Source organism: Amblyomma maculatum, chromosome 3 (assembly GCF_055883805.1).
Source record: "Amblyomma maculatum isolate TAMU_Amacu chromosome 3, ASM5588380v1, whole genome shotgun sequence".
Classification (NCBI taxonomy): domain Eukaryota; kingdom Metazoa; phylum Arthropoda; class Arachnida; order Ixodida; family Ixodidae; genus Amblyomma; species Amblyomma maculatum.
Genome location: NC_139346.1, coordinates 153,669,566 through 153,694,766, shown reverse-complemented (window position 1 = coordinate 153,694,766; position 25,201 = coordinate 153,669,566). Strand labels below are relative to the sequence as shown.

Sequence of the window (25,201 nt, the reverse complement as noted above, 5' to 3'; positions counted from 1 at the left end):
CTTTGCCAAAAAGGCACCAAGATCGTTCCCATACATGAGACGGGTGATAAAAGTAAATTTTATGACTACCAGCCCGTATCTCTGAAGAGCATGCTGTGCAAAACGCTCGAGCATGTCCTATAAGATCAGCTAATTAGCCATTTAAAAAGCAATAACTTTTTTGCTGTTCGACACAAAATGGATTTAAGTCGGTTTCTCATGTGAAATACACTTCGTAGAATTCACACATGACATTTTTGTTTCCATAAAATTTCGCTGGCCAGGTAGACTGTATTTTTCCGGAGTTTCGAAAAAACGTTTGGTTTTAGCTGATCACAGTGCTCACAGCCTATTACTACAAAAGTGTTAACTTTAAAATATCTCCACTGCACTATTAACCTGGGCCGAAACATATCTAGTAGGAAAAAACAGTGCGTAGTTTATGTCAGGAATTAGTTCAGCAAGTGTAGGCATGACATCAGGTGTTCCTTGCTGAACACCTGGTGTTTTGGGGTATAAAATTTGATATTTATAAATGATTTCACTAGCAACAAATCAAGTTAAGTTCGCCTTTATGCAAATCACTGCTGTATCTACTGCAATATTTCTTGGGAAGGCAATGTAGCTAGATATTCAAGAAGGACTTTTTGTTGGGCTAGTTGGTGCAGCATTTTTTAACAAAAGGACAAAGCGCTAACGACACATTCACAAGAAAGAAGACACAGACAAGCGCTCTATGACAACTGTCAGTGAGCGCTTGTCCGTGTCTTCTTTCTTGTGAATGTGTCGTTAGCGCTTTGTCCTTTTGTTAAGCAATGTAGCTACTTTAGAGCACCACTCCGTGTTCTTTTGACGCGAGAAGTGGAATATGTCACTAAATCTCTCTAATTGTAATTTCGTCTTGTTTACGAAAAAGGAACAATTCCTCCAGGCAGACTATTTTCATGGTAGCGCTGGCATGTCTGCTATTTCAACTTATAGGTACTTGGAAGTCCTTTGTTTGTTTTCTTTTTGGTGGACCTGTCATGAAATACACATGTATAGTATATATCGACTAACGCCAGTCGATCATTATACTTCCTCCAACGAAACCTAAGCGACTCTCCACTTATACTGAAAAATACCTCACTCATATATAGCGTACGTTCTGTACTTGAATACGCTTGCGCTACTTCAGATCTGCGTACAGATAAAAAATATTGAGGAATAGCAGCGCGTCCTAAAACGGGCTGTTATATTTGTTCCTAGAGTTTTTATTTTTTTTTTTATTAAAGAAAACCTCTTCTGCTATGCTCGACAAGTCTGGCTGGTCGTTGCTTGAAAAAAGGTAAAAATATTTTGTTCTTTTTTATGCGTTAAATGGTAAAACTGACATTCCAAAATAGAACTATGTACATATATGAAACAAGATACATTTCAGCCCGCACTGACCGTACATTAAATCTGCGCGTGTACAATTCAAATATGTTTTAATAAACGCATTGAAATATAGCTTCTGTTTTTCACGACCAATTCACGACTAGAACAGCCCGCCTGAGCGAATTGCTGGGGCCGCTCTCACATAATTTTACACTGCTTGGCAAAGCCACCTTTTGACGTGGTTATAATAATATGTTAACATGAGTATTAATATGACGGTTATGAGTGTAGGGATATATCTTGTCCGGGTGTATTTTGTATCGTTTGTTCATTATTCCCAAAGTTGCCGTACTGTTGAAGCAGTGCTGTATTTTGAAAATATTATTTCCTCCGCGTGTGTCGGGCTGTTTTTCTCCAACTTTTCATCTTCGTAATTACTCCCGATGTCCATCCATGGGTCCTATGAGTACATTGAACCATTTGCTCAATTTATTGTATGATATGGTTTGTTGTTTTTATGATGTTTCTTCATATAGCAATGCTCCAGGGGTGCGCTGTAGGTATTTTATATAGGTAAACAAAATTCTATAAAGTAACCACTTTTTCGTAAACATTGATAACGTTCTGAGAGAGCATAACAAATATGTAATATCGCAGGCATCGAGGACACCAGCCAAGGGCCTGGTCTGGTAGTGTGCCCTTCCACATGGTAACGCCGCGCCGCAAAGCAGTGTCACTACGCACAGTCGGGCCACTTTTCGTGGAAGTGTCACACTTTAAGGTCTGTCACTATACCTGTTCGGGTGTAGCAGTGCCGCTCTGTATGTATAAGAGTGGCCAGGTTAGGACACGCGCCTGCCATTAGGCACAGAAACATGCGCCCAGCTCAACCGTCGTACGTACCCGCTAAGTTAAAACTCTTGGTTGACCATCTGACGTGTGTCGGCCTCCTCCACTGCCACACACTATGAGGATGACAGAATTTTTTCACGGGAAGCTTTAATCTGTGCGTGTCGCGAGTAAAATAACGCGCTCGTTTGTCAATGCACCAAAGCCATTCGGTATAAAAAAAATAGAGGCAGGCGTATTGAGATTGCACACACACGTTCCTAACATTATACACCAGGAAGCGCTGTCGAACACCACGATATGCTCGCTCACGCGAGTTCCGGCTGCAGCTATAAGAATGGCCTTTCTTCTGCCGCCTGTTGCATCGGCCTCAGAAAAGGGCGGCTTTTAAAAATAGCCCCACAAGGCACCAGAGCTGGCGAGTAGGCACCATCGCCAGCCTTCCATTTTTGTGCCCTTTCGTCCTTTCCCAATGCCATCTCGCTCGAACCTCGAAGTTGTTGCACAACGTCCTAGCCGGCCAGCGGCAATGAGCTGCGGGGGAGAAAGAGGGGGTGGGGGGGAGGGCACCCACCGCGTTTAGGAAGGACGATGTCGAGGGAAGGTTGAACGGAACCACGAGCCTGTCTGTTACGTGTCGGTAGAAGAGGAGTCAAGGAAAGGAAAGGGCGCGGAAAGAGGGAGAATGGGAGCTGCCTCGGCGCGCGCGCTCAGCGCCACCTGTTAGCGCTCTGCGATGATCCCGCGGGATGTGGCCACCGGCGCCCCATTAGAAACACAGCCGCTGCTCGCGGAAGGGACGGGATGACACGGCACCGAAATAGGTTGGCACGGGTACGATGGGTGAGGTAGAAAGGAGCACTAGGAAGCCGGCGCCTCGGTGAAGGGAGGGTTCAAATATTCGAAAAAGGAAAGGACGAAAGGATATAAGAGAAGAGAAGTGGAGGCGTAGTGTTAGTTATTTCGGACTTGCCCGAAAGGAGGGTTTGAAAAATGAGTACCGAGGGTCGATTACTAGCGTGGGGAATCGAAAAAAAAAAAAAACGCACAACGTTCACTCGTTTCCTACGCTGGAAATGACTAGACTAAAACTCAGAAAATGACAGCTATAAATAAAAACGGGAGAAAAAACAGGCTGGAACAAGGCGTGAGAGAAGAGCTTTCCGAAACGTACGACACCGAGCTTTGCAAGCTACGGACTTTGTATACACTTTTCCATAAGCTTTATCACCATCCACTCCTGCGCAGTGATTTGTTTCAGTCACCTGATGTCATTTTTTCACGACTTGACCATGCCTTCAAAGTTAAACGCGCAAAGTGTCATTTATCATCTTATGCCAATTCATTCATACCTCGCACTATCATGGAATGGAATAACTTGCCATCGCACATCGCTACAGAAACTAACATAAAAAATTCCGAGATCTACTTCGCTGTGACGGAAATGTGTAGAATGTTTTGCTGTTGTTTTTCTTTCTTCTTTTCATGTTATATTTAATGTTTCTTATTGTAATTGTTGCTAATTGCATCGTGTTTTTACAATTGTATCTCCCCCCCTATGGAGGGCCTTTAGGGGTAACTTGAATAAATAAATAAAAGCCGTAAGCCTTCAGGCGGCGTCACAATGACGTAACGGGCCGAAGGGTAGGCGGGAAAGACAAGAAAGGAATCGTGAACAGGGAACGGGAAGGGGGCTGTATTGAGGGAAGAAAGCCGAGGTCAGATTTGGTGAGGGCGAGACAAAGAAAAATATTACGTGTATAAAAATGGAAGAAAGGACAACAGAGAAAAAAGGATGGGCGCGAACAAGAGCGGAGGAAGAGGTGCGGTAGAGGGATAGCAGTGGGACGCCTCAGACACCAAGCAGTCCGACTTCGATCGGCGCGGGCTCGGAGCTTGCGCGGGCGCGCGCACAAAATGTCGAAGGGTGGCCCGCCGTTGTGGCCTGCGGCAGCAGTGGATTGTCAGAGAAGGCGCGTGTGCCTGCGTGGGCGTTGGAAGCGCGCGCGCACACTCTTTTTCCTCGCTCTCTCGCCCGTTTCTTCTCTCCGACGACCGACCGCGCTGCTCCTATCGAAGCGCCCTAAGTCGACTGCGGCCATTTCGTGGATTTTTTTTTTTTTTGTGCAGCATTATCTGGTAAATACATATTGTGTGCCATTTCGACTGACATAAAAATCAAGCGACCGTAATTAGTGGCGTCATCAGAGGACTGCATTATGACCCAATCATTACCTTTCACTCAACGATATACCATCCGTCAAATCACTTACCCGTGAGCAGGACCAATTACGCATCCATGACCTCGACTTCATCCCGTCATACGTACAACACGACCCCTTTAAGAGCTGATGCCGATGTTCGTAACTACAATTGCGTGAACGCCATTCAAATTTTGGGGGGTAGATGTATCGGGACTAGAATTTAATGAGTTCTTATTTAGCGAATGGGTTATTGCGTATGACACGGTCACCTGATGCAGCTCCTGATCGAAGCTAGCGGCACGGGGTTGACATGATTAGAGTGCCCTGTGACCTTTTGAGGGCGGTTTTTTGAGAACAATGTATGAGGCAAGCTTCTTTCAAAAAGCACACTGAAGCGTATTTGATCTCCGATCGGGGACAACTCGATGCGCGCCACATTGTCTATGGGACACGCAGGAGGACTCTTTGACGTCGTTCTGACGCACGTTCGTAACGCCGTGAAATTCCAGCTGTCAAGGTGCGTTTCTTTATTAAATTTGCAGTTTCCACAAGGACTGCATTAAGGTGGATTGAAAAAAGCATGAGAGTTTTTGTCGTCCACACAGTAATATATGAACCCAAAAATCCCCCTCAGAGACATGGCAAGAAAATGTGGATAAAGTTTTGACGTATAGGAATATTACGGGCGCTCTTTCGTAGCTCCCCTGAGTCGAATGCTTCTGCGTCTCTTGCTGAACGTACCCTTTATTATGTGTATCTTTAGCGTCCGTTTAGGCTTTGTCCAATCCATTTTTAGCAACAAATGTCACTATGTCAAAGCACATCCTTCGGAACATTTAGCAAATTTTGCATCAACTTCGAAACTCGGCGGCAGTAATTCAACTTTGCTACGTGGCGGGTTTCCGGTATTCAGTCTTTCGAATTGAATTGAATTCACTTTATTCATCTAGCCTGCTTCCGTCTTACTGGATCATTTTCACGTTACTGTGGCAGAAAGCAGCCCTTATGTAATGCGCGATGTTTACCGCATAGTAGAACTATTGGCTCTGATAACTGTCATACCTTTTTGCAACTCTGACCAGTAGAAGTGATCGGCTAAAACCTTCGTATACTAGGGGCGCCTCTTTGTGGTTTCTTGACTGCTAAAAGTAGGTGTTGAACTACGTTCAATGGAAGTCAAATCTTTCCGTTAACGCTGTCTGGTTCAATAAGTGATAACCGCGCGTTATCCAAAATAACGGTTTTGGTCCTTTGTACTGTTCGCTTTAAGGGCTCTGCCAAGTTAGTTTCAAGGGGTCAAGGAGAGTCTGCCGGTTGGTAAACGTATAAAATAATTTAGTTCTATATACTAGCCGCTGCAGATGTATGTATGACGACACTTATATTGGTCACTGGTCATCCAGCATGCCATTGGGCTGCTATAGGTAACGTAATTCTCAATAGATGATCATTTTGTTTGGTTTATGGGTTTACTTACGAATGTGACTAAGGCTATGATGGAAATTGGCAACTGAGAACAAGAAAATTACCTTAGCCTTCATCATCAGCCGCCCTAGATGTACTGCGCGGAAAGCTGAGAAACACTTGCCCGTGTATCCTAGTATCCAGTTGTATACGATTCACAAACCTTGACAATGGCACGCCTATCATGTTTTCTAAAAAAGTTCAACGGCCCATGAGGTTTCGAGTGTACCTGGCGGCGGTATCTTTAAGCAGTGTAGCTTTGTGGAGTAGAACAATGAGTGACATTCGAAGGTTCATAGGGTCTCGAGTATACCGTGTAGTGCCTTTCAGTGGTGTAGCCTTGCCGCATAGAGAAATGAGTGGTGTTCGAAGGCTCACGGTGTCTCAAGCACATAGCTGGTTGTCGTCTTTTTGTGTTGTAACTTGATTGCCATAAAGCAATGAGTGACACAGAACGAGGTGATTCGCACTGTTATGGGTAAAACGAACCCGTAAGCACAGACACAGAAAGAAGGGAAAGCACAATAAAAGAACATAGTTATTGCATTTTTTCATGTCTGTGTCTACTGGGCTCCTTTACAAAGTGCCATGGAAGTCACTACATCTGGATCCACAGGTACTCTCTAGTTAGTGCTCATAAGGACACTGCACCATGTTTAAATAGAAATGTGTGCAGGCTACATTACTGGTGCATACAAGAGATCATCAGGTTTGTCGTCGTAATCTTCGTGAGTATCATCATCATCATCATCATCATCATCATCATCATCATCATCATCATCATCATCATCATGTTCACGTCTATTGCTGTGCTAAAGCCTCTTCCACCGTTGCCCAATTACACCTTCCACGTGCTAGGTGAAATCCCCACATCTCTTCAATATTTCCTTTTCCAACATGTTCGTCTCGTACTCTCCAGCTCTCAGCAGCGTTTATCATTAATCGCGGAACCCAATCTGTTGCCCTGAGTTAATGTTAGTCACCCGTTATCCAATGCAGATCACGAAAGAAGAGATTGCGGTCGCTATTTACAGCAACGTGAGATGAGTTTCGAGCTGTCAGTGGGCCTTGGCTGCATTAACATGCGATGCTTTCTAAGAATGACGCCCTGGTCCAGCCATCACATGAAAGGCTACTCCTGCCTTGCTGCCGCCTCAGGGTCATTCACCCTGATTCATGTATGCACATGGCAAGTAGCTGAAAATCAGCCACATCGGGCGTGCAATTGGCCAGACATTATACGTTTCATTATTCGGTTTAATATTGTTAGATTGGCTCATAAAAGTATAGTATAGTATAGTATAGTATAGTATAGTATAGTATAGTATAGTATAGTATAGTATAGTATAGTATAGTATAGTATAGTATAGTATAGTATAGATAGTATAGTATAGTATAGTATAGTATAGTATAGTATAGTATAGTATAGTATAGTATAGTATAGTATAGTATAGTATAGTATAGTATAGTATAGTATGATATCGTATAGTATAGTATAGTATAGTATAGTATAGTATAGTATAGTATAGTATAGTATAGTATAGTTTAGTATAGTATAGTATAGTTTAGTATAGTATAGTATAGTATAGTATAGTATAGTATAGTATAGTATAGTATAGTATAGTATAGTATAGTATAGTATAGTATAGTATAGTATAGCATAGCAGTCGAATTTATTTCTAGCAAACCAAAGAAGCAATCATATAAAGGTGCCAATAAAGTTTTCGGACAAATAAAATCGCGAAAGATATGATAAACTTCGGTACCGCAACCAAGCCCAAAGGAAGACATTCTACAAAGCGTGCGAGAAAATGCAAAACAATTGGGCCATTTTTTTAACCTACACAAATCCATTGTAGATATAGGAGATTTGCTACACTGGTGCAGCTGGTGTAGGTTAAACAAATGGCCCTACACTCAGCAGTCTGTAGATTCGTGCTTAGAGTGTGAGTAACGAGGATTTGTTTCAATTGTGTGCCCTGAAACTACTGATAGCAGTTGCACTTACAATCTGTGTTACATTCGTGTGCAACACACTGACGGCGCCTTGCCCTGCTAATGATGCAAAGCATTGCCGCAGCTCCCGTGTCATAGAAGACCTCTTGTGCGAAAGTGCGACCACATAAATCTACCAGCAGCGGATGCGCGAAGTTTCTTCGAAAATATCGGGCAACTGGCTAATTAAAGCTGTTAATGTATACTGCGCACGTGCACGAGCGTCGCTCACAAGGATGACGCCTAGTTTACAATGTTTACAGTTTCACGATGTTTATTTATTTGCGTTCATCAAAGGCCTCAGAACTGAGGTGTTACACAAGGGGCTGGATGAATAAAAATATTCTGCGAAAAAAAAAAAAAAAACAGCCAAAACTTTACGGTTCCCGACCATATTTGATATTGAAAACATCAGTCCCTATACAGAAAGCTACCATGTAGAGCGCCAGAATCAGAACAGTATAGCCTCACCGCACGATCAGTTCTAGCGCAGCATGGCTTGGATACTGTTTACAAACTTTTACGAATGGGCCAGTGTTTTCGCTAATTTATGTATGCTCGCTTCAGCACACGCTGTTTCAGCATTTCGGACGATAACGGCCACAAAGATAGGCATGAATTTCAGTTCTCTCAATGCATTCGTCCACTATATTGTTACGGTACGCAGTGAAAGAGACGATGATGAAGTGCTGGGCTAGTAGAGAAAGACGACGCTGCAGCTACGCCTGGTTCTCCTGTGAGTGTGTCCCTGACGGTGAACTGTTGCGGCTACGACGTACCATCGCCTCTTAATATCTCGACGTGCCTCGTAACAATATCTATAGGTTTGGCCCATCCTTACTCCCATTCCCTCCCTCCCTCCCTCCCTCCCTCCCTCCCTCCCTCCCTCCCTCCCTCCCTCCCTCCCGTTTTTTTAATCTTTATTGGTTCTGTACCAAAGGCCGCATCTATGCCTAAGCGCATAAATCGCGTCCACCGACTATATTTTCAGCTTTTGCTAGGCCTTGTCTACATGATGTCTCTTTTTTCTTCATTTTCTATTTACTACTTTCTTTCCTTACTTCCTTTTCTTTACTCTTTCTTCTTTCATTTGTTCTTCTTGTTCTCACCTTGCGCACCGCATTCTGCCCGGTTTCGCTTCCGAAAGCGTTGCGCCGCCTTTCCGAAGAGCTCGCTGTGAAGCCTTGAATCCCGAACGACGCACGCGACAGGCTTCAGCGTGTACGCAAATGATTTTGAACAGCAACAACAAAAAATTAGCTTAAAAAGTGAGCCCGGGAGAAAACAGATTTATCTTCATTTTTTATTCTCGCGCCGGGGCCGCCTCTAATCCTTGGGCGTAAATGGATGGAGGTGTAACCCTTTCTTTTATTTTCCTCTGCATCTGATTAGTTTCCGTGCGAGAGATTTTAATAAAACATGCGCTCGGCCGCAGCAGGACCCGACCAATTTAAAGCGTGTCAAGCTCGCCTGCAAATTCATGCGGGAAAGTGTAACACGCTTCTTGCGTGCCCTGGTTTACGCGGGAAAAAAATGAACTCTTTCTGAATTTCGAAGCTGCGACAAACTCAACCTTACTTCCTTCAGTTCGGCGCAACGCGAGAAAAAGAGAGAAATAAAGTGAGAGAGAGAGATAGAGAGAGAGAGAGAGAGAGAGAGAGAGAGAGAGAGAGAGAGAGAGAGAGAGAGAGAGAGAGAGAGAGAGAGAGAGAGCAAGCTAAAGAAATATTGCTGTAAGTTTCATACACTGTCGCGAATGGGAAAGACGTGGCCTCCTTGCTTTTTATTTTCCTTTTTTTTTATGTTGTCGCCGGGGGCGTGTATTTGAAAATTTAGGTACGTACGAGAATGGGATTAACTGTCTCGGAAGGCGGTAAGCTGAAGAAAGAAACGAATTAAAGAGATGAAAAGGGAAAATCGAAGTTGCCATTATTATCTGACTTTCGAGATAATAAGCGCCCCGCGAGAAATTCGCTGGCTCGAAATTGGGCAATCATATAGCTACTTTTTAGTGGAAAGGCAAATAATAGGAAAATTTTGAATGTAGCGCGCCTTTAAGCCGAAGACCGATTGAAAAGCGATGAACTTGAGCAAAATTGGCTTAAGACAAATAAGTGATTTCAGCAAGAACAGCGAACCGAAAATAGAGGACTGAAGTAGCGCTCTGTTCAGAATAGAAGAACTTGATCCTACGAATGTGAATACAAATATACCTTACGCTAAGAAACAGTAACCTGTGAAACATACTCCTCATGCATTAATTAGTATTTAAGACGATTTTATGTTTTTCAGGAGTAGCAAATAAGAAAATGAGTATTAGCTAGCACTAGGCTGTGGGGGTGGCGAAATTGTGAGAGATGGGGGGGCAAATGTTCTCTCTTTCTTTAAATCTATAGTTCATTCACTCTTTCTTTAAGCCCCTTTTTTTGCTATGGTCTGGGTGTCCATCTATGCACCTCAAGACAGCTACATCGCCTTTCAGCTACTCATAGCTCCTAGGCGGAAGGAAAGGTGGTGAAGGGTGGCAGTTCCTGGCCCTACGGGGCTGAGACTAGTATGTCAACGCCGCTTGCGGCGGGGGCTATAGCCAGCCACCAAATTTTTATCTGTTGTAGGCCGTCATTGCACCCGCCACTTGGTATCTAATCTTGGTATCTAACTCATCTATGAAGCGTAGCGCTTCTTTCCTAGCTCTCTGAGAAGGAGCTGCAGGCATGACATAGGAAGAGGTGAAAAATAGTCGGGAGATGTTTTGTTTGGAACATTATGTGCCAAACTCTAGCTCTGACGGTTCAGTTCTTCGATAAACATTCTGTGGAGTTTCTGCCTTCACACTTCACAAGCCACCCATTAAGCCTCAAATTCGCCTTTTTCACAATGCCGCTCTGCCCATGCGCGCCTCTCCCCTGGTTGAAAACAAACTACCAACCCCAGCTACGTATACGCAGTTCTTGGCTTCCGCGATGGGCGCAACAGGAGATGATCACGGAGGTCATGTGCAGTTAATATTCGTGACAAGCGCATGCGACAGATGGCGGTATCTGTCATGAACACACATAGAGGAAGGAAACAACTTAGGAGAGGCCCTTGCCATTCCCAATGCATTGGAGAAAGTGTGGCGGAAGTGACGTCAAAATTTAGGGTTAGCCAAGTCGGGCCATTAGCAACGGCGACGCTATTGCTATGAGAACTCTGGCCACTAGCAACAGCGCTGCTAAGGGCCCTAGGTACGTGACCGTCGCGGAGAAAGAAAATGCGGAGGGTAAAGGAGGAGGAGATAGGTTGTAGCGTCCGGTCGCGGCGCGGCCGCCTCGGCTTCAAAAAAAATGACGTCAAGGCCTCTCCTAAGTTCTTTCTTTCCTCCATGTGAACACACATCGCCATTTCGCTGGCGGTTGCATCTCCCGAAAACGTTTTTCAACCAGTAGCAGACAAATTTTTAACCACTTCCAGAGGGTGCCACATTTCGTGAAAAATGCGGATTGAAACATTTGAACGGACAGTGCCAGCAGAAGCTCGCGTTCTTCTAACCGATGATCAAACAAGTAGCGTAGGTAAAGCCTGCTTTAAATTGCTTCAGGTCACCAAAATTCGATGTGAGCTGCACGAAGTGTGTAATGCGAGGCAGGTAGCGGTGTCTTCTGACAAGACGGGACTCTTACATAAAGCGGGCGCGTGATAATTCGCGTGTTGAGAACTACGGTAAAAGAAACAGTGGTGACACGGACGTGATCCAGTCATGATCGCGCGTGATACTTCCCCGCAGCCTGTCCGTAGTCGCTTTGTCGTGAACAAAACATCTTCAACTGTTCCTTAAAAGTTCCTTCTTAAAACAATTAAAATATATAACGTTAGTGACTAACAGCAGTGAATTTCAGAAAAAAACGTAATTGAATTACACGGAACGCTACAGTTTGAGAATGCTAATCGTTGATAGCAATTGTGCCCTGGCACAGGATAGCAAGAAGAAGGAAAATCAAATTATTACACATACAACATTACATGCAACGCGTTGCGCGCAGCTTTGCATACGACCGCGCGATCCAGTGCGATGACAACAAAAGTTTCACCGCGACCGCTTAAAATCCCTGTACTCTGACCTGAAGCCCCGGCTTCCTCTCGGCCTACCTCGACGTGAAGAAACCTTTCTGGGCCGCCTGTGGGTTGGTGTAGCGTTCACAGACTATTATTCATTTGTGATAGGTATGGCTAATAGCCCTGCATGTGCAACCTGCAGGTGCGACGAGACTACAGGCCATATTATTTGTGAGTGCCCCACATACAGTGCCAAAAGACAATCTCTTTGCTGTACGCTGTAGCGTCTAGATGGACACCCGCTGACAGGAATCAAAATTCTAGGTCACTGGCCGCGGCGATCGTCGGCAGTGAAGGCCTCCCACGCACTGCTCCGCTTCTTGAGGACCACTGGCCTGCATAATAGGCTGTGATTTACTGGCTATACTGACTTCACTGATTTACTGACTTCATATTCCTGTAACCCCCCTTTTACCCTTCATTTTTATATCCACTCACCAATTCCCCCAACCGGTTTCTTCCTTCGGTTAACCTCCCTTCCACTCCTCCTCCCACGACAGTCTGTAGGTTGCTTCGTTCAGGGTCTCTCCACGGTGGTCACGTGATAACGGGTGAGTGCAACATCTCCGCTTCCTTCGCATCCTCACCCCGAAGGATACAAAGGCACCTCAAAGCACTGGCAGAGGTAGGGGAGGGGTGGTTATGTGCTGGCGGGAAAACCTTCGTCTCAGTTTAAAGGGACGTTCCACATATACCTCTCATTGCGAAGCGTCGGTGTGCTTTGATTTCGGTACATGGTAAGGAAGGGACCCCACCGGTGATTCGAATTCAATCAAAGCACTCCATCGAGGCACTTTCCATGCCCGCAACGCTTATTTGCCGAGCATACATCGGTCACGCTGCAACAGAGAGTCCAGCGACAGCGTGCAAAAGACAGTGGGAAGAGTACCTCTTATCTTGGCGATGAGGTGCCACAGTTGTGCGGCCTCGTGGAAGGACTGGAGACTGTCGACGGCAAAGACGAGCACGAAGCCTCGGCCGGAACGGATGCTGAGCTCCCGCATCGCGGGGAAGTGGTGCGAGCCCGCCGTGTCCAGGATCTCCACCGTGTGGAACAATCCGTCTGCGGGGAAGAGAAGTGACACACAGTCAAGAGTGTGGATAGCTGGGAAGTCGCTATTTCGCATGCGTTTTCGTGTTTTAGTTACAAGTCCAGCTCAGTTTTCTTTGCAGTAAACTCTCAACTGGCCTTCGATGTAACTCTGTTGTCTGGAAGCACTCACTCACTCACTCACTCACTCACTCACTCACTCACTCACTCACTCACTCACTCACTCACTCACTCACTCACTCACTCACTCACTCACTCACTCACTCACTCACTTTACTCACTCACTCACTCACTCACTCACTCACTCACTCACTCACTCACTCACTCACTCACTCACTCACTTTACTCACTCACTCACTCACTCACTCACTCACTCACTCACTCACTCACTCACTCACTCACTCACTCACTCACTCACTCACTCACTCACTCACTCACTCACTCACTCACTTTACTCACTCACTCACTCACTTACTCAACTTGATACACTTCAATTTATTTAGCATTTCTTTCACTCACTCGCCCACTCGCTCATTAATTAATTACTTAATTAATTCGTTCATTAATTCATTCATTCATTCGTTTAAAGTCGGGTGCTCGCTCAGTCGCCTTAATCCCGCTCGCATGGAAAATCAGACATTCAAACTCACGTGGTCACTCATTTAGTCACCCTAATTCATTGACACTCGCATGCTGACGAATACATTTAAGGATAGGTTATAAGCGACCTGCATTGCAGATGAAGCTATGTGATGTTAAGAAGATAGTGAGAGACCGGAAAGCGTGGCGTGACATGGTCCATAGGGTCACGAAGAGTCGGACACGACTGAACGCCTGAACTATAAGCGACCTAAGTACCCAGTAAAGTAGAAGATTGAAAAGCCGTCGCTGCAGCTCTGTTGGTAGAGCTCCGCACTCGAAATTCGGAAGCCTTGGGTTCGGACACCACCAATAGCATATTTTTGTTTTTCTTTTTCAGCTTTGTATCCAAATATTTTAACGATTACATTATTACTTCATGTTGATCAACGCAAAAGTAAAAAAACAAAAAGATTCCTTGTGACCTTTTGATGTGAGTGGCTGTTGGATACCATTGTACCCCATAAAAAGCCCGCCACATTTGTTTGCAGACTCACTCACTAAGTCACATCCGTCCACTCACTCGATCTTTTATACTGATACACTCACTCAGGCACGCATACTCGCTCGATCACGCACGCACTCTCTGATGAGCTGGAAGCGTTGGGTTAGTTACAGTTATCGGCTTTCTAAGATACCTTTTTTTTTTTTTTTTTTTTTTTTTTTGTCGTACATGAGATAATGCGGTAGACGGCTTCCAGCTGCACTTCTTTCCGCAAGCCTGATCGTTGAGTATATAGTCGCGTTTGACATTGACATAACGCAACACGAATGGCGGGACGCATGAGGAACAAGAGCAATTTATAAGAACCCAAACAAGCCTGCTGCGTAGGTGCTTTTCTTGCGAAATGGAGTGCGAACATTTGTATTTTTTTTTTCGTTCAGCTCTCTCGTAGAAGCCAATAGATGACGGCACTCGTCTTCGTGTCAATGCCGGGGACCATCACATTTTTGTGCCAGAATAATACATTTGCTCTCTTGCGCTTCCGTGGCAGCTTATAACTATCCCTTCGGGAGAAAATGGCAGCCGTAACTACCAGGTAGACTTTCTGGCTCATCATCCCAGTTAACTTCTTCATTATCCCACTTGCGTTAACAGTAAGACAAATTATCCCTTACCTGGGACCTCTAATTAGCCGTCTTGAGCAGCTGCCGTAGCCGTACAGCAAATATCTTAATCTTATCGACCCGTCTAATTGTTTTACCGCCTCTTCCTGCGTTTTCCCTTTCGGAATCTATTTTTCCATGAGGGAGGGGACCAATAAGGTATTTGTTCTGCGCGTCACACTTTCATTCATTAATTTTGATTTCCATTAGGATATCATTGACGCGTTTGTTCTAAAACTCACCCTATTCACTTATTCTCACTTACTCTCTCTTAGCATAACTTATATTGCTTTCTTTTATAGCTCGTTAAATAGCCGATAATTTATTCAGTAACCTCTCCATCTGCTCCGAAATTCCGCCTTGTATATAAGTGCCAGCAAGATGTTGATCTTAAAGCCACTTATTCCCAAAGGGGAAACGCTGAGCGATGCCTTCACACGAGCTTAACTATGGCTGTGATGCACCTGGTTTTACAGCTAACGATGGGATACGTGTGATGACGCAGCACGGGCACATACCTGTATTTCATCATAGCTTGCGCTACAGTATGTTTGTAAGGTACCTACAGTGATCAGCCAACTGCCTTTTACTTGTTACCGCTTCATACTACCATTAGGGACATAAAAAGTTGGATCGAAATTTGAAGCTGCGTCTCAGTACACTGACTTTTAATGGCTACGGAGTTCGGAAGAGACTTTTACGTGAGCTTCGAGGAAGGCATCTCATCATCACCAGAACCCTCTGCGGAAAACACTCAGATTATATGACGAAAGCTACGCAGAATCGCCTTTGAAAAGTTATCCGGCTTACTGCGGTCATTATTACGCATGACAGACCTTGGGTCTGCGTTGCTCCCGCTCAATAATTGCTTCCTTTCAGATGCCATAACGCTAGCGCGCACAGTAATACGACTTTTATATAGGTTTATATATGCGGCGTTTCTTCACAGCTTAGCCTTGCAGTGAAAGTGTTTCTGGGAACAGCCGAGAGGAAGGTCTTGTTTCACTTCATGCCGAAAACGGTGAACACGTGGACGGCATGAGGGGAAGGAGGCGCAGACGAAGGAAATGAAGTACAAGAAGGAACAAAATTCGACTCCATGCCTCGTCGATAGTCGTCCGCTCTTGTAGCGCGTATTTGTACTTTCCTTTCCTTTCGTGTACCTTTTTAAGTGAGAGTTCGTTAAGAAACGGGCCGTCGTACCGAAATTCAATGGTGAACCGCGGCTTTCTTAGAATTCAGCTTTCTTTCTGTTTTCCTGCTCTTTGGATCTTGTTTCTTCGAGGCAGCCGCCGCCACCGCTGTGGGCGCGCTGCGTTGGCCGTTACTAAACTCTGCCGAAAGGTCACGAAGCCGAGGAGAAAAGAAGAAGCCCGCGAGAAAGGAATGGGTGCAAAAGGAGTGTTGATTGGAGCGAAAAGTAAATTTTTTTTGGCTTCTGTTGTCGATTTCTTCTCGCCCGTGTGACGCCCCGTTGTTTTCAGTACGGCTGAAGAGTTTGTTTTGGAGCGCATTTTTTACCTTCATGTGCTTAGTTCTGCGGCGTCATCTGTTTTAGGAAGACATACCAATATCCCGTGAACGCATTCCGCAAGCTGTGCTGTCTTGATCTAGCTAAGCCGCGTGACTCACGCGACACATTGGTGACATTATTTGTCATGTGAGCCATCAGTTGTCAATTGCCAGGAGAGCCATTGATTATAAGCCTCTTACGCATGACCTTACGCGACTACTGGAATAGCTGACACTGGAATTCAACCTTGACAAATTGCGCGACAGGTCCTTCAACTGTCCTGTTCTGCAAAAGAATGGACGTGCAAATTGCGGGCGTATTGACAGCGACCTAATATTCTTGCTCGTCTCATCGTAGTAGTGTCAATTTAGTGAATAGCGTGGGCTGCCGGTTAAGCCAGCGAGCTTTGACAACGGACACACTGAACATACATTTAAATTGCTACGTATAGAGCAGTACTGTTTAAGGAAAGCGTCATTTGAATTGCCATGGGTAAATATCCCTTCTCTATTGCATTTTACGGGAAAGAATATGAAGTCTTTGCAAAATTGCCAAGTGGTCTAATTAATTCTGTTGAGCATAGGTAACTCTAGAGTTGCATATTTTTCATTTCTCTATCCTCACTTGGAGTGTTTTGAGCCGAGATGCATTTATCCCTTACCATGACATTATGGGTGTGGTAGTTTATTAGTGTTAAATATATTATGCATTGCTGATAGGTGGCTGGCTTGACTGCAGGCCACCTTTTACGCTTTGTGAGTCACTAACCGAAGTTGATTGATTGATTTTATATTTGGAGGCGTTAGCGAAAGTGATTAACCAAAGGAAAAAACAGCGCTAAATATTAGACAGAACACACAGGAAGACCACGATTTAGAGAGATTAGAATTCTATCCAGAAGCAAAGACAGATTAGCTCCCGAGCTCGCAGAAGCCTTTTTTATCAAGAAGGTGTGTCAGCACCATTTCTATATCTCCGCATGAAAGTGAGCATAGATTGTTGAAAGATGCGAGGCTATGACAAGTTTTACCGGAGAGCGTTTTTTTTTTTTTTCGTCCCACATTTCAGGAGATGCGCAGGCGTTCACCGTCTTCGGGCTATATATTTGTACACATGTGTCTTCCAATAAACTCAGTTTGAGTCAGCGCCTGTCCCGTTCGTCTTTCTGTGTGTTCTGTCTAATATTTAGCGCTGTTCTTTTCCTTTGGTTAAACACAATGTCATACCAACTAGCCCAGCAAGAGATACTGTTGACCGAAAGTGAGCGTAAGGGGTTCCTTTGATTTCGCTCCATCAGTCGCTGAGAAATTTCAGCCTTTTCATTTTCTTTTCAGGTCTATAAGTGACAGCAGTAGCCGTACGGCTACCCTTCTGTTGTCTTTGAAAGCGGTCACTCCAATGGTGATGTGGACAGTTTGATCAAGAGCCAGGTAATTAAGGCAATCCGACTTAGAACCGCGTTACCTCAGGCCGCGCATGACATAGAGCTTTGTTACCCGGGGCCTTCTTTAATCTAGAGCCGTGTTACGAGAAGTTGGGTTACAGTGTTTGGAGTGCAGCTGGTTGTCTGAACTAGAATGGTTTGCGATCTAGGGCTGTTGAATTTGAGCTGGGTGAGCTGCATGGGGTCGTGTGATCGGTGCCCGTGTGTGATCCAGGGCTGTTTAAGCGGGAGCTGTGTGATGCGGGCAGTTCGAATTAGGGTCCCATGATCTGATGACGTGTGATCTAAAGTCTTGTAATCTATGACTGTGTAATAAGGACTATTTAATCTAGGGCCGAGGGACCTGATGGTCGAATGCCTCGTAGCACAGCGTATTGTATTGCTGCAAACCATTCAAATCCTTATTTGTTCTTTTTTTCAACAGCGGTCGTTTGCGGCCTTATCACTCTGAGTCTGACGCGTGGATCAGTTCCGTATTTTTTGTTCGTTCATGCTCGTTGTCGCGAGACGCAGTTTTGTCACTTTCTTTGTCGCGGAAGATGCACCGACATGTGTCTCGAAGATTCCAGCCACTCGCGTATGTTTATGCAATGTTCTAGGTTGTTATAGTCATCGTTTGCGGCTTTATGTATATATTTTTCCGCCGCCTTTAAATTGAGCGTTGACAGGTGCGACGGACATTCGTAGATCAATGACCGCCGAGCACGATTGCTGCTATCGCCGCCGCCGATTGCTTAGTTCTTTTGCGGGTGTAAGTCAGCCCAATAAAGAGTTTACTCCACTGAAGTAAAAGCCTCCTTATTTATCGTCATCGGCATTGTCACCATCACGTGACAGTATTCTAGATAACTAATATATATAAACTTGTGGACAAGAGGGCGCTGACCTTGTTGATGTTCGCAAGCGTGGCTCGTACCGAGAAGGGCTATCTTAATTACTTGACGCAACAAAATCGGCAACAGAAATTACTCGAGAAATTAAGACTTGAACTTGCTTCTATCTGAGAGCTCAAGATCACCTTTCTGGCCCCGTTGCTTTTGATAGACGACTTCAAGTTGCGCAAAGATTATACGGCGAGTCTAATCAGCCAATCCATGGGCTCGAAACAGATGAAAATTGAAGAGAAAAACCATCAGACCACGCCTGATTAGGACATTCCTAGTAACGAGAACGTTAGCTATCATTAGTGTGTCAAATTAGAATGTTAAAAAGAAACAAACTAAATAAAAAACAAAAGAGAAAAGCCAGAAGTCGACAACCAGAAAACTAGGGACGCATGCAGGTACTCGGGGTGCCGAGAAAGAGAATGATGACGGAGGGAAGAGGGAGGGGTGCGTCGGTTTTGACACGGTGTAGTTTTTGCGCGAGGAACACGAGAGGAGCGTCGGCAGCAGTGGCTGTGGCTGAAGAAGCTCGAGAGAAGATGACGCTGTTAATTGCCACTGGGGCGGTTGGCGCGCGGAGCCGCCCCGCACTAATTAAGTCATTAGCAGCGCGCCAGCCACTCGTCTATCCGAATGCCGCGTGCCGCCGCCGCCGGCTTGCCCGGGCGTGCTAGTGGCCTTGGAACGGGACAGTCTGAGGACACGGCCGACGAGGGAGCCGCTTGCGTCTTCTTCTCATGTACGGGTGCAAGTTATGTCTGGAAACGCGGCCGCTGCGATGAATGTTGGAGGTGCTTGTAAGGCAGCTGCAAGGAATGACGGAATGCAAGGGCGATGCTCGTCGCAAATAGGCTCGTCGCTTGTACGTCTATCTGCTGCTCTGTGATGTAAAAAAAAAAAAAGTTAATATGCGAAGCATGCAAAGCAGTAGCCTATGTTCTGTTTGATTCATCCCTGAATTGATGTTATCTCGGGTTATAACGAATTATTGTTACGAAGAAAAATAAGTAAGGAGGAAGGCGAGAAAAAAATGTAGGTCGGAATCCAACCTAATCCAAGAAGGGAGGGGAAATACAAGGAGGCACAGGAGACGAAGGAGAACAACACAGCCTCTGGTTGGTTGGTTGGTTCATGGGAAGGGAAAGGCGCAGTATCTGTCACACTTGCTCTGTGGACACCTGAACCGCGCCGTAAGGGAAGGGATGAAGGTGGGAGTGAAAGTGGATAGAGAGAAAGGGGGGCCGTAGTGGAGGGCTACGGAGTAATTTCGACCACCTGGGGATCTTTAACGTGCACTGACATCGCACAGCACACGGACGCCACTTCGTTTCGCCTCCATCGAAACGCAGCCGCCGAGGCCGGGATTCGATCCCGGGAACTCCGGCACAATAGTCGGGCGTCTTACCACTGCAACACCCCGGCGGGACACAGCCTCTGCATGTTTTTTTTTTTTTGTACTGAGTGTAACAACAGTAATAACAACAAAGTATCAAATGTTGGTTTGGTTTGTGGGGTTTAACGTCCCTAGTGACTCAGGCTATGAGAGATGCCGTAGTGGAGGGCTACGGAAATTTAGACCACCTGGGCTTCTTTAACGTGCACTGACATCGCACAGCACACGGTCGTCTTGCTTTTCCTCACCGTCAAAAAGGAGCTGCCGCGGCCGAGATTCGATTCCGCGTCCTTGGGCACAGTAGTATAGCGCCCTAACCACGGCATCACCACGGCGGGGCAAAAAGTATTAATGGGATATCCACTCTACTACACAAGTAAGTCCTTGCATAGGACTAGACAAACTTCACTTTTGCCTGTCAATCTGTACCTTGTGTTAAACACAAAACACCAAGTGTGGAGCAATGGGAGAGCCGGCTCACCAGCTGCGAGCTAGAGGCCCAAAGGGCACTCATAGCACACGCAAGCGAGGTGGCCCGACTCAGTGGAGCCCTGGACTAGGGGCCCACCCACGGCCAAGGAGGACACAGACTTCAAGACGAAGACTCCGTCCTCTACCGCTACTACTTCTTAAAGAAGCAATAAAGTTTTCATTCATTCATTCATTCATTCATTCATTCATTCATTCATTCATTCATTCATTCATTCATTCATTCCTTTGTAGGTGCTACTAAAAAAATGCTAATTAGAAGAATGGTAAGGTTCTAGAACGGGTTAGCACTCGCCGAAGAGAGATACATATTTATAATGCAGGAATTCGCATAACGTGTAGAGCGTGGTTTCTCAAGTCTTTGCACATCAGGTTTCGTAAGACAAGGTTCGACCTTCCTAAAAAGTGAGTCCTGTGTTGTGTGTAGTTCAAGGTGAGCACTGCGGTAGAAGGATAGGGGCAGTCGACATTGACGCCTATGATCGTAGTCGTAGCGAGCACTATCTGCATCACTGAATGTTCTCTTGCAGCAGAATTCTCTTGCATCAGCCAAGGAGTGATCTGTTTTATATTTGTTCTATATTTTCAAAATATTTCGTAAAGTTATTCTAATCTGAGAATGCCTAGCTTAATCTCTTACCATAAAATGCCACGGAGTTTTGTGCCGGCAAAGATAAAGAGGAGATGTCAGGCATTTAAGGGAAAGAAAGCATAAAAGAAATTCGAGATTTAAATTATTCCGCAGCCCTCCACTACGGCTCCTCTCTCTCTCTCTCTCTCTCTCTCTCTCTCTCTCTCTCTCTCTCTCTCTCTCTCTCTCTCTCTCTCTCTCTCTCTCTCTCTCTCTCTCTCTCTCTCTCTCTCTCTCTCTCTCTCTCTCTCTCTCTTCTCCCTCTCTCCCTCCCCACTTTCACTCCCACCTTCCTCCCTTCCCTTACGGCGTGGTTAAGGTGTCTACAAAGAACAAGTGGGACAGATACTGCGCCTTTCCCTACCTGTGAACCATTTATTTATTTATTTATTTATTTATTTATTTATTTATTTATTTATTTATTTATTTATTTATTTATTTATTTATTTATTTAAGAAAAGAACGAATGCCTATTAAGGAGAAATTGGACGGTTTCCAGACCATCAGCGATTGTCTTCTATCAGCATTACCAATTCGAAAAACACTGCACAAAGTTTCCTATTCTCGGAACGAAATTTGTGTGCGCTTTTTGTCGGGGAAGCATATATCGCAGTGGACTATATGCACGTAAGAATCTCATTTCATTATACCGTCCTTTCTTCCCTGTTTCTCTATTTGTACTCATTCCACTGTGTACGGTAGCCTAGTTAACATCAACTAGTTAACATCTCTGCCTTTCCGTTCTTCTCTTTCTCTTTCTCTCCATCCCTATTAATGGGGAACATGTTTTTGACCGCAGAAATCTCTGCAGTGACACCATAATGACATACTTTTGTGTAGATAATAATAATAATAATAATAATAATAATAATAATAATAATAATAATAATAATAATAATAATAATAATAATAATAATAATAATAATAATAATAATAATAATAATAATAATAATAATAATAATAATAATAATAATTTATTATTATTATTATTATTATTATCTACACAAAATTATGTTGTTATGTTGTCACTGCAGAGATTTCTGCGGTCGAAAACATGTTCCCCGTCAGTGGGGATAGAGAAAAAGAGAAAGAAAAGAACGGAAAGGCAGAAAGGTCAACTAGTTGATGCAACAGAATAATATTACAAAGCTACTGAGCACAGAATAGTATACTAAAGGAAAAAAAATCTCAACAAAAAAGTACTGGGCAAATATTAAAAAATTATTTGTTACGACAAACATACACAATATTTTGTAGCATATTTGACACGGGTCTGTAGTTTGTTCGGCTTGGAAATAGTTATCAGATAAATATTGAGCTTGAAAATCTGGGACAAGGCTGACAAAAGGAGGAACGAAAAGAGGGTGCAGCTTGCATCGAAAGGTTGTTTGGTTTGGTTTGGTTTGGGGGGTTTAACATCCCAAAGCAACTCAGGCTATGAGAGAGACGCCGTAGTGGAGGACTCCGGCAATTTCGACCACCTGGAGTTCTTTAACGTGCACTGACATCGCACAGTACACGGACGCCACTTCGTTTCGCCTCCATCGAAACGCAGCCGCCGTGGTCTGGTCTCTCCTCAGTATTCGAAATACGAAAAGTTGTGCTGTCAGAGAAGATAAGATATGCAATTATGAATACCTGGAAAACGCTCCCACATGTATCTACAATGTTCGTGACTGTTGAAATAAAAGGCAGGTCTCGAAAATTGTGGCGTGCAATGATAATGCAGAAACGACCGCCTGATGTTCGATCATTAGTCCAAACCTCGCGAGTGGTCAAATATGTGAATGAGACTCATAAACTCTCTGACATTCGATTAGTGAGAACGTGTGTAGTGTGCTAGATCCTGCCTCAGAATCCTCCGTTTTGATAAAGGCGAGTTGCGGAGTCGTCGGTCTAGTGCGATCCCCAGTGCAAGGTAAGGAAGTGCCCCTCATTACGGCGCCTCTCAGAGCTCGCAGTGTTACTTTTCAAAGTGTCAACGCATAATACCACTAATTCTTCGCATTCCTTCCTTTCAGGGACGCGGATTTATTAATTTCAGGAAGAAATGCGTGAAACCATGGCCGCATCATTTCATTTCAATGGAAACCCTTCGTTCCACACGTACGGCTAGACTAGATGCTTTCGATGCATCAAACCACTTAAGTGCTTTTTAAATGCAATATTTTTCTCCTTGCGGAGGTGGTGGTTCAGCTACTTTAGGCGTCGAAAAAACAGTGATGACTTTGCCTGTCTCCATCGACGGATCTACTGTAGAGAGCATAGCTTGAAGAAGGAAGTCTTGGCTGCATAAAAAAAAAAAAACCAGAACAATGTTTGGTAAGGAAACCTCAGCCCGGTAGCTAACATTTCGAGAGCATTTCATATTGAAAAGTGATTTTCAAGAATAAATTAAATATCCTCTTGCTGAAGCTTTGTGTACTGGACTGCGGTGCTCTGCCGAGTGTTCTGCATATATATACTTTTTAGACATTGGTAGACTAAAGTCGCCAATGGCTTAGTATATGACTTTTGCCAACACAATGCTCAAGCATGTCTCAAAGCTGCTCACAAAAGCAATGGGGAGTCTAAATACGCTTTAGGCAGGAAAAGAAATCTTACTCCTTAGAAAAAAAAAAAAACTTCTGTCGAGAATATTAAAGCAAGTATTACGCTACAAAAGTTGTGACGTAAGCGGCCATGGCTTGTCTTTTATGTGTGCCGATCATTGGAGTGGGACTAAGTGCTGCGCGTTTCTTCACTCCCGCTTTCGATCATAGCCTCTCAAATATGAGCTGATAAGCGGGCTGTTTGCTCAGGGATAATAGCCATCTTGAGGCAGCCGGCTCCAAATAATCGGCCCTGTTCGACACGTGGAGCATTGTGCATAGTGGACACGCTGCGGGACGAAAAAGTAAATGACACAAAACCGGACATCCTCGTGCCTGTTCTATCCTTTTCAACAAACAGGCTTGCGCAATAGTAGAATCCAATCTTTCTTCGCGCCTCTGTTTATGCAACGGGTTGGATCCTCGTGTAAAAATCACGACGGGCAGTTGATGTGGCACACTTGTTTTCCAGCATGTTCACACGTGTGCGCTTATGCGCTGGTGAGCGGCATTTTTGCAGATTCCCTATCGTGTCGCTCGCAGTTACGAGAGGTACCCAAAAATGAATCGGAAAAAATCGTATTGACGTAACTACCACTAGTGACACATCAATAGGTGCATTAGTTTATTGACTGGAAAGGCTGGAAATGTGAATATCTGGCTTCTACTATGCGCGCTGGGTAAGGAGGAAAGAAAGAAGCTAGGGTTGTGTAAATTTTTGGTGACAGGAGGCAAGGCATGAAAATATTGTTACGAAGCGGCAAGCCGAAGAAGACAGGAGACAGAACATGACCGATGACGATGGTAGATGACGTTTAATGAATGTTCGCGGCGGGCCTAGCGCGAGCGCTCCTGCCCGCTTCTTCTTCCTTGTCGTCCGTAACATGACCCGGGGCCAGTTTAGCGATGTTAATGATTTTATGGCATGATGATGGGCGTGTCTGGGTGCTTGAAGAAGAAGAGGAAGAAGGAAGAATAGAAGCTGTCAACTATCCGTCACCAGAGTCCATGGGACCGATGGCTAGAGGTCACGTCGGGCAGCTTGGGCGCGGGTTGCGTGTTCGTGTCCATCGGTTCCTTCGGGTCATTCGGGTCCTTCATCTCTGTTCTGATTGGTCTGTTCTCCTTGTCTTCAGGTCCGGGCTGGGGGCTGGGCGGTAGTAGTTGTTCAGGTCTGGGCTTGAAGGGCTGGGGTGAAGCTGCTCGGCGATGTCCCTAGGCCCTCGGTGATGGTCCCGGCTTGAAGATGGCCTCGATGCTCCAAGGCGAGGATGGGGATGTCGTACGCCGCACTTCCAACCAAATGTTACGAAGCGGCAAGCCGAAGAAGACAGGAGACAGCATGACCGATGACGATGGTAGATGACGTTTAATGAATGTTCGCGGCGGGCCTAGCGCGAGCGCTCCTGCTCGCGCCACTGCCCGCTTCTTCTTCCTTGTCGTCCGTAACAATATATTCAGCCGCATCAATTCGTATCCTAATTACGAGTCCAGACCCATGTTGCTGAAAAAGC

General features: G+C 44.9%; 1 protein-coding gene across 1 annotated transcript in view; it reads right to left on the bottom strand.

Annotated features, from left to right (window-relative positions):
- LOC146196516 (ras-related protein Rap1-like) overlaps positions 1–25,201 on the bottom strand; it is a 95,804-nt gene that overhangs the window by 12,678 nt on the left and 57,925 nt on the right. The window contains exon 2 of the mRNA XM_084598270.1: positions 12,835–13,008. Within this exon, the coding sequence (XP_084454396.1) occupies positions 12,835–13,008 (174 nt within the window). The remainder of the gene's footprint in view (positions 1–12,834; positions 13,009–25,201) is intronic.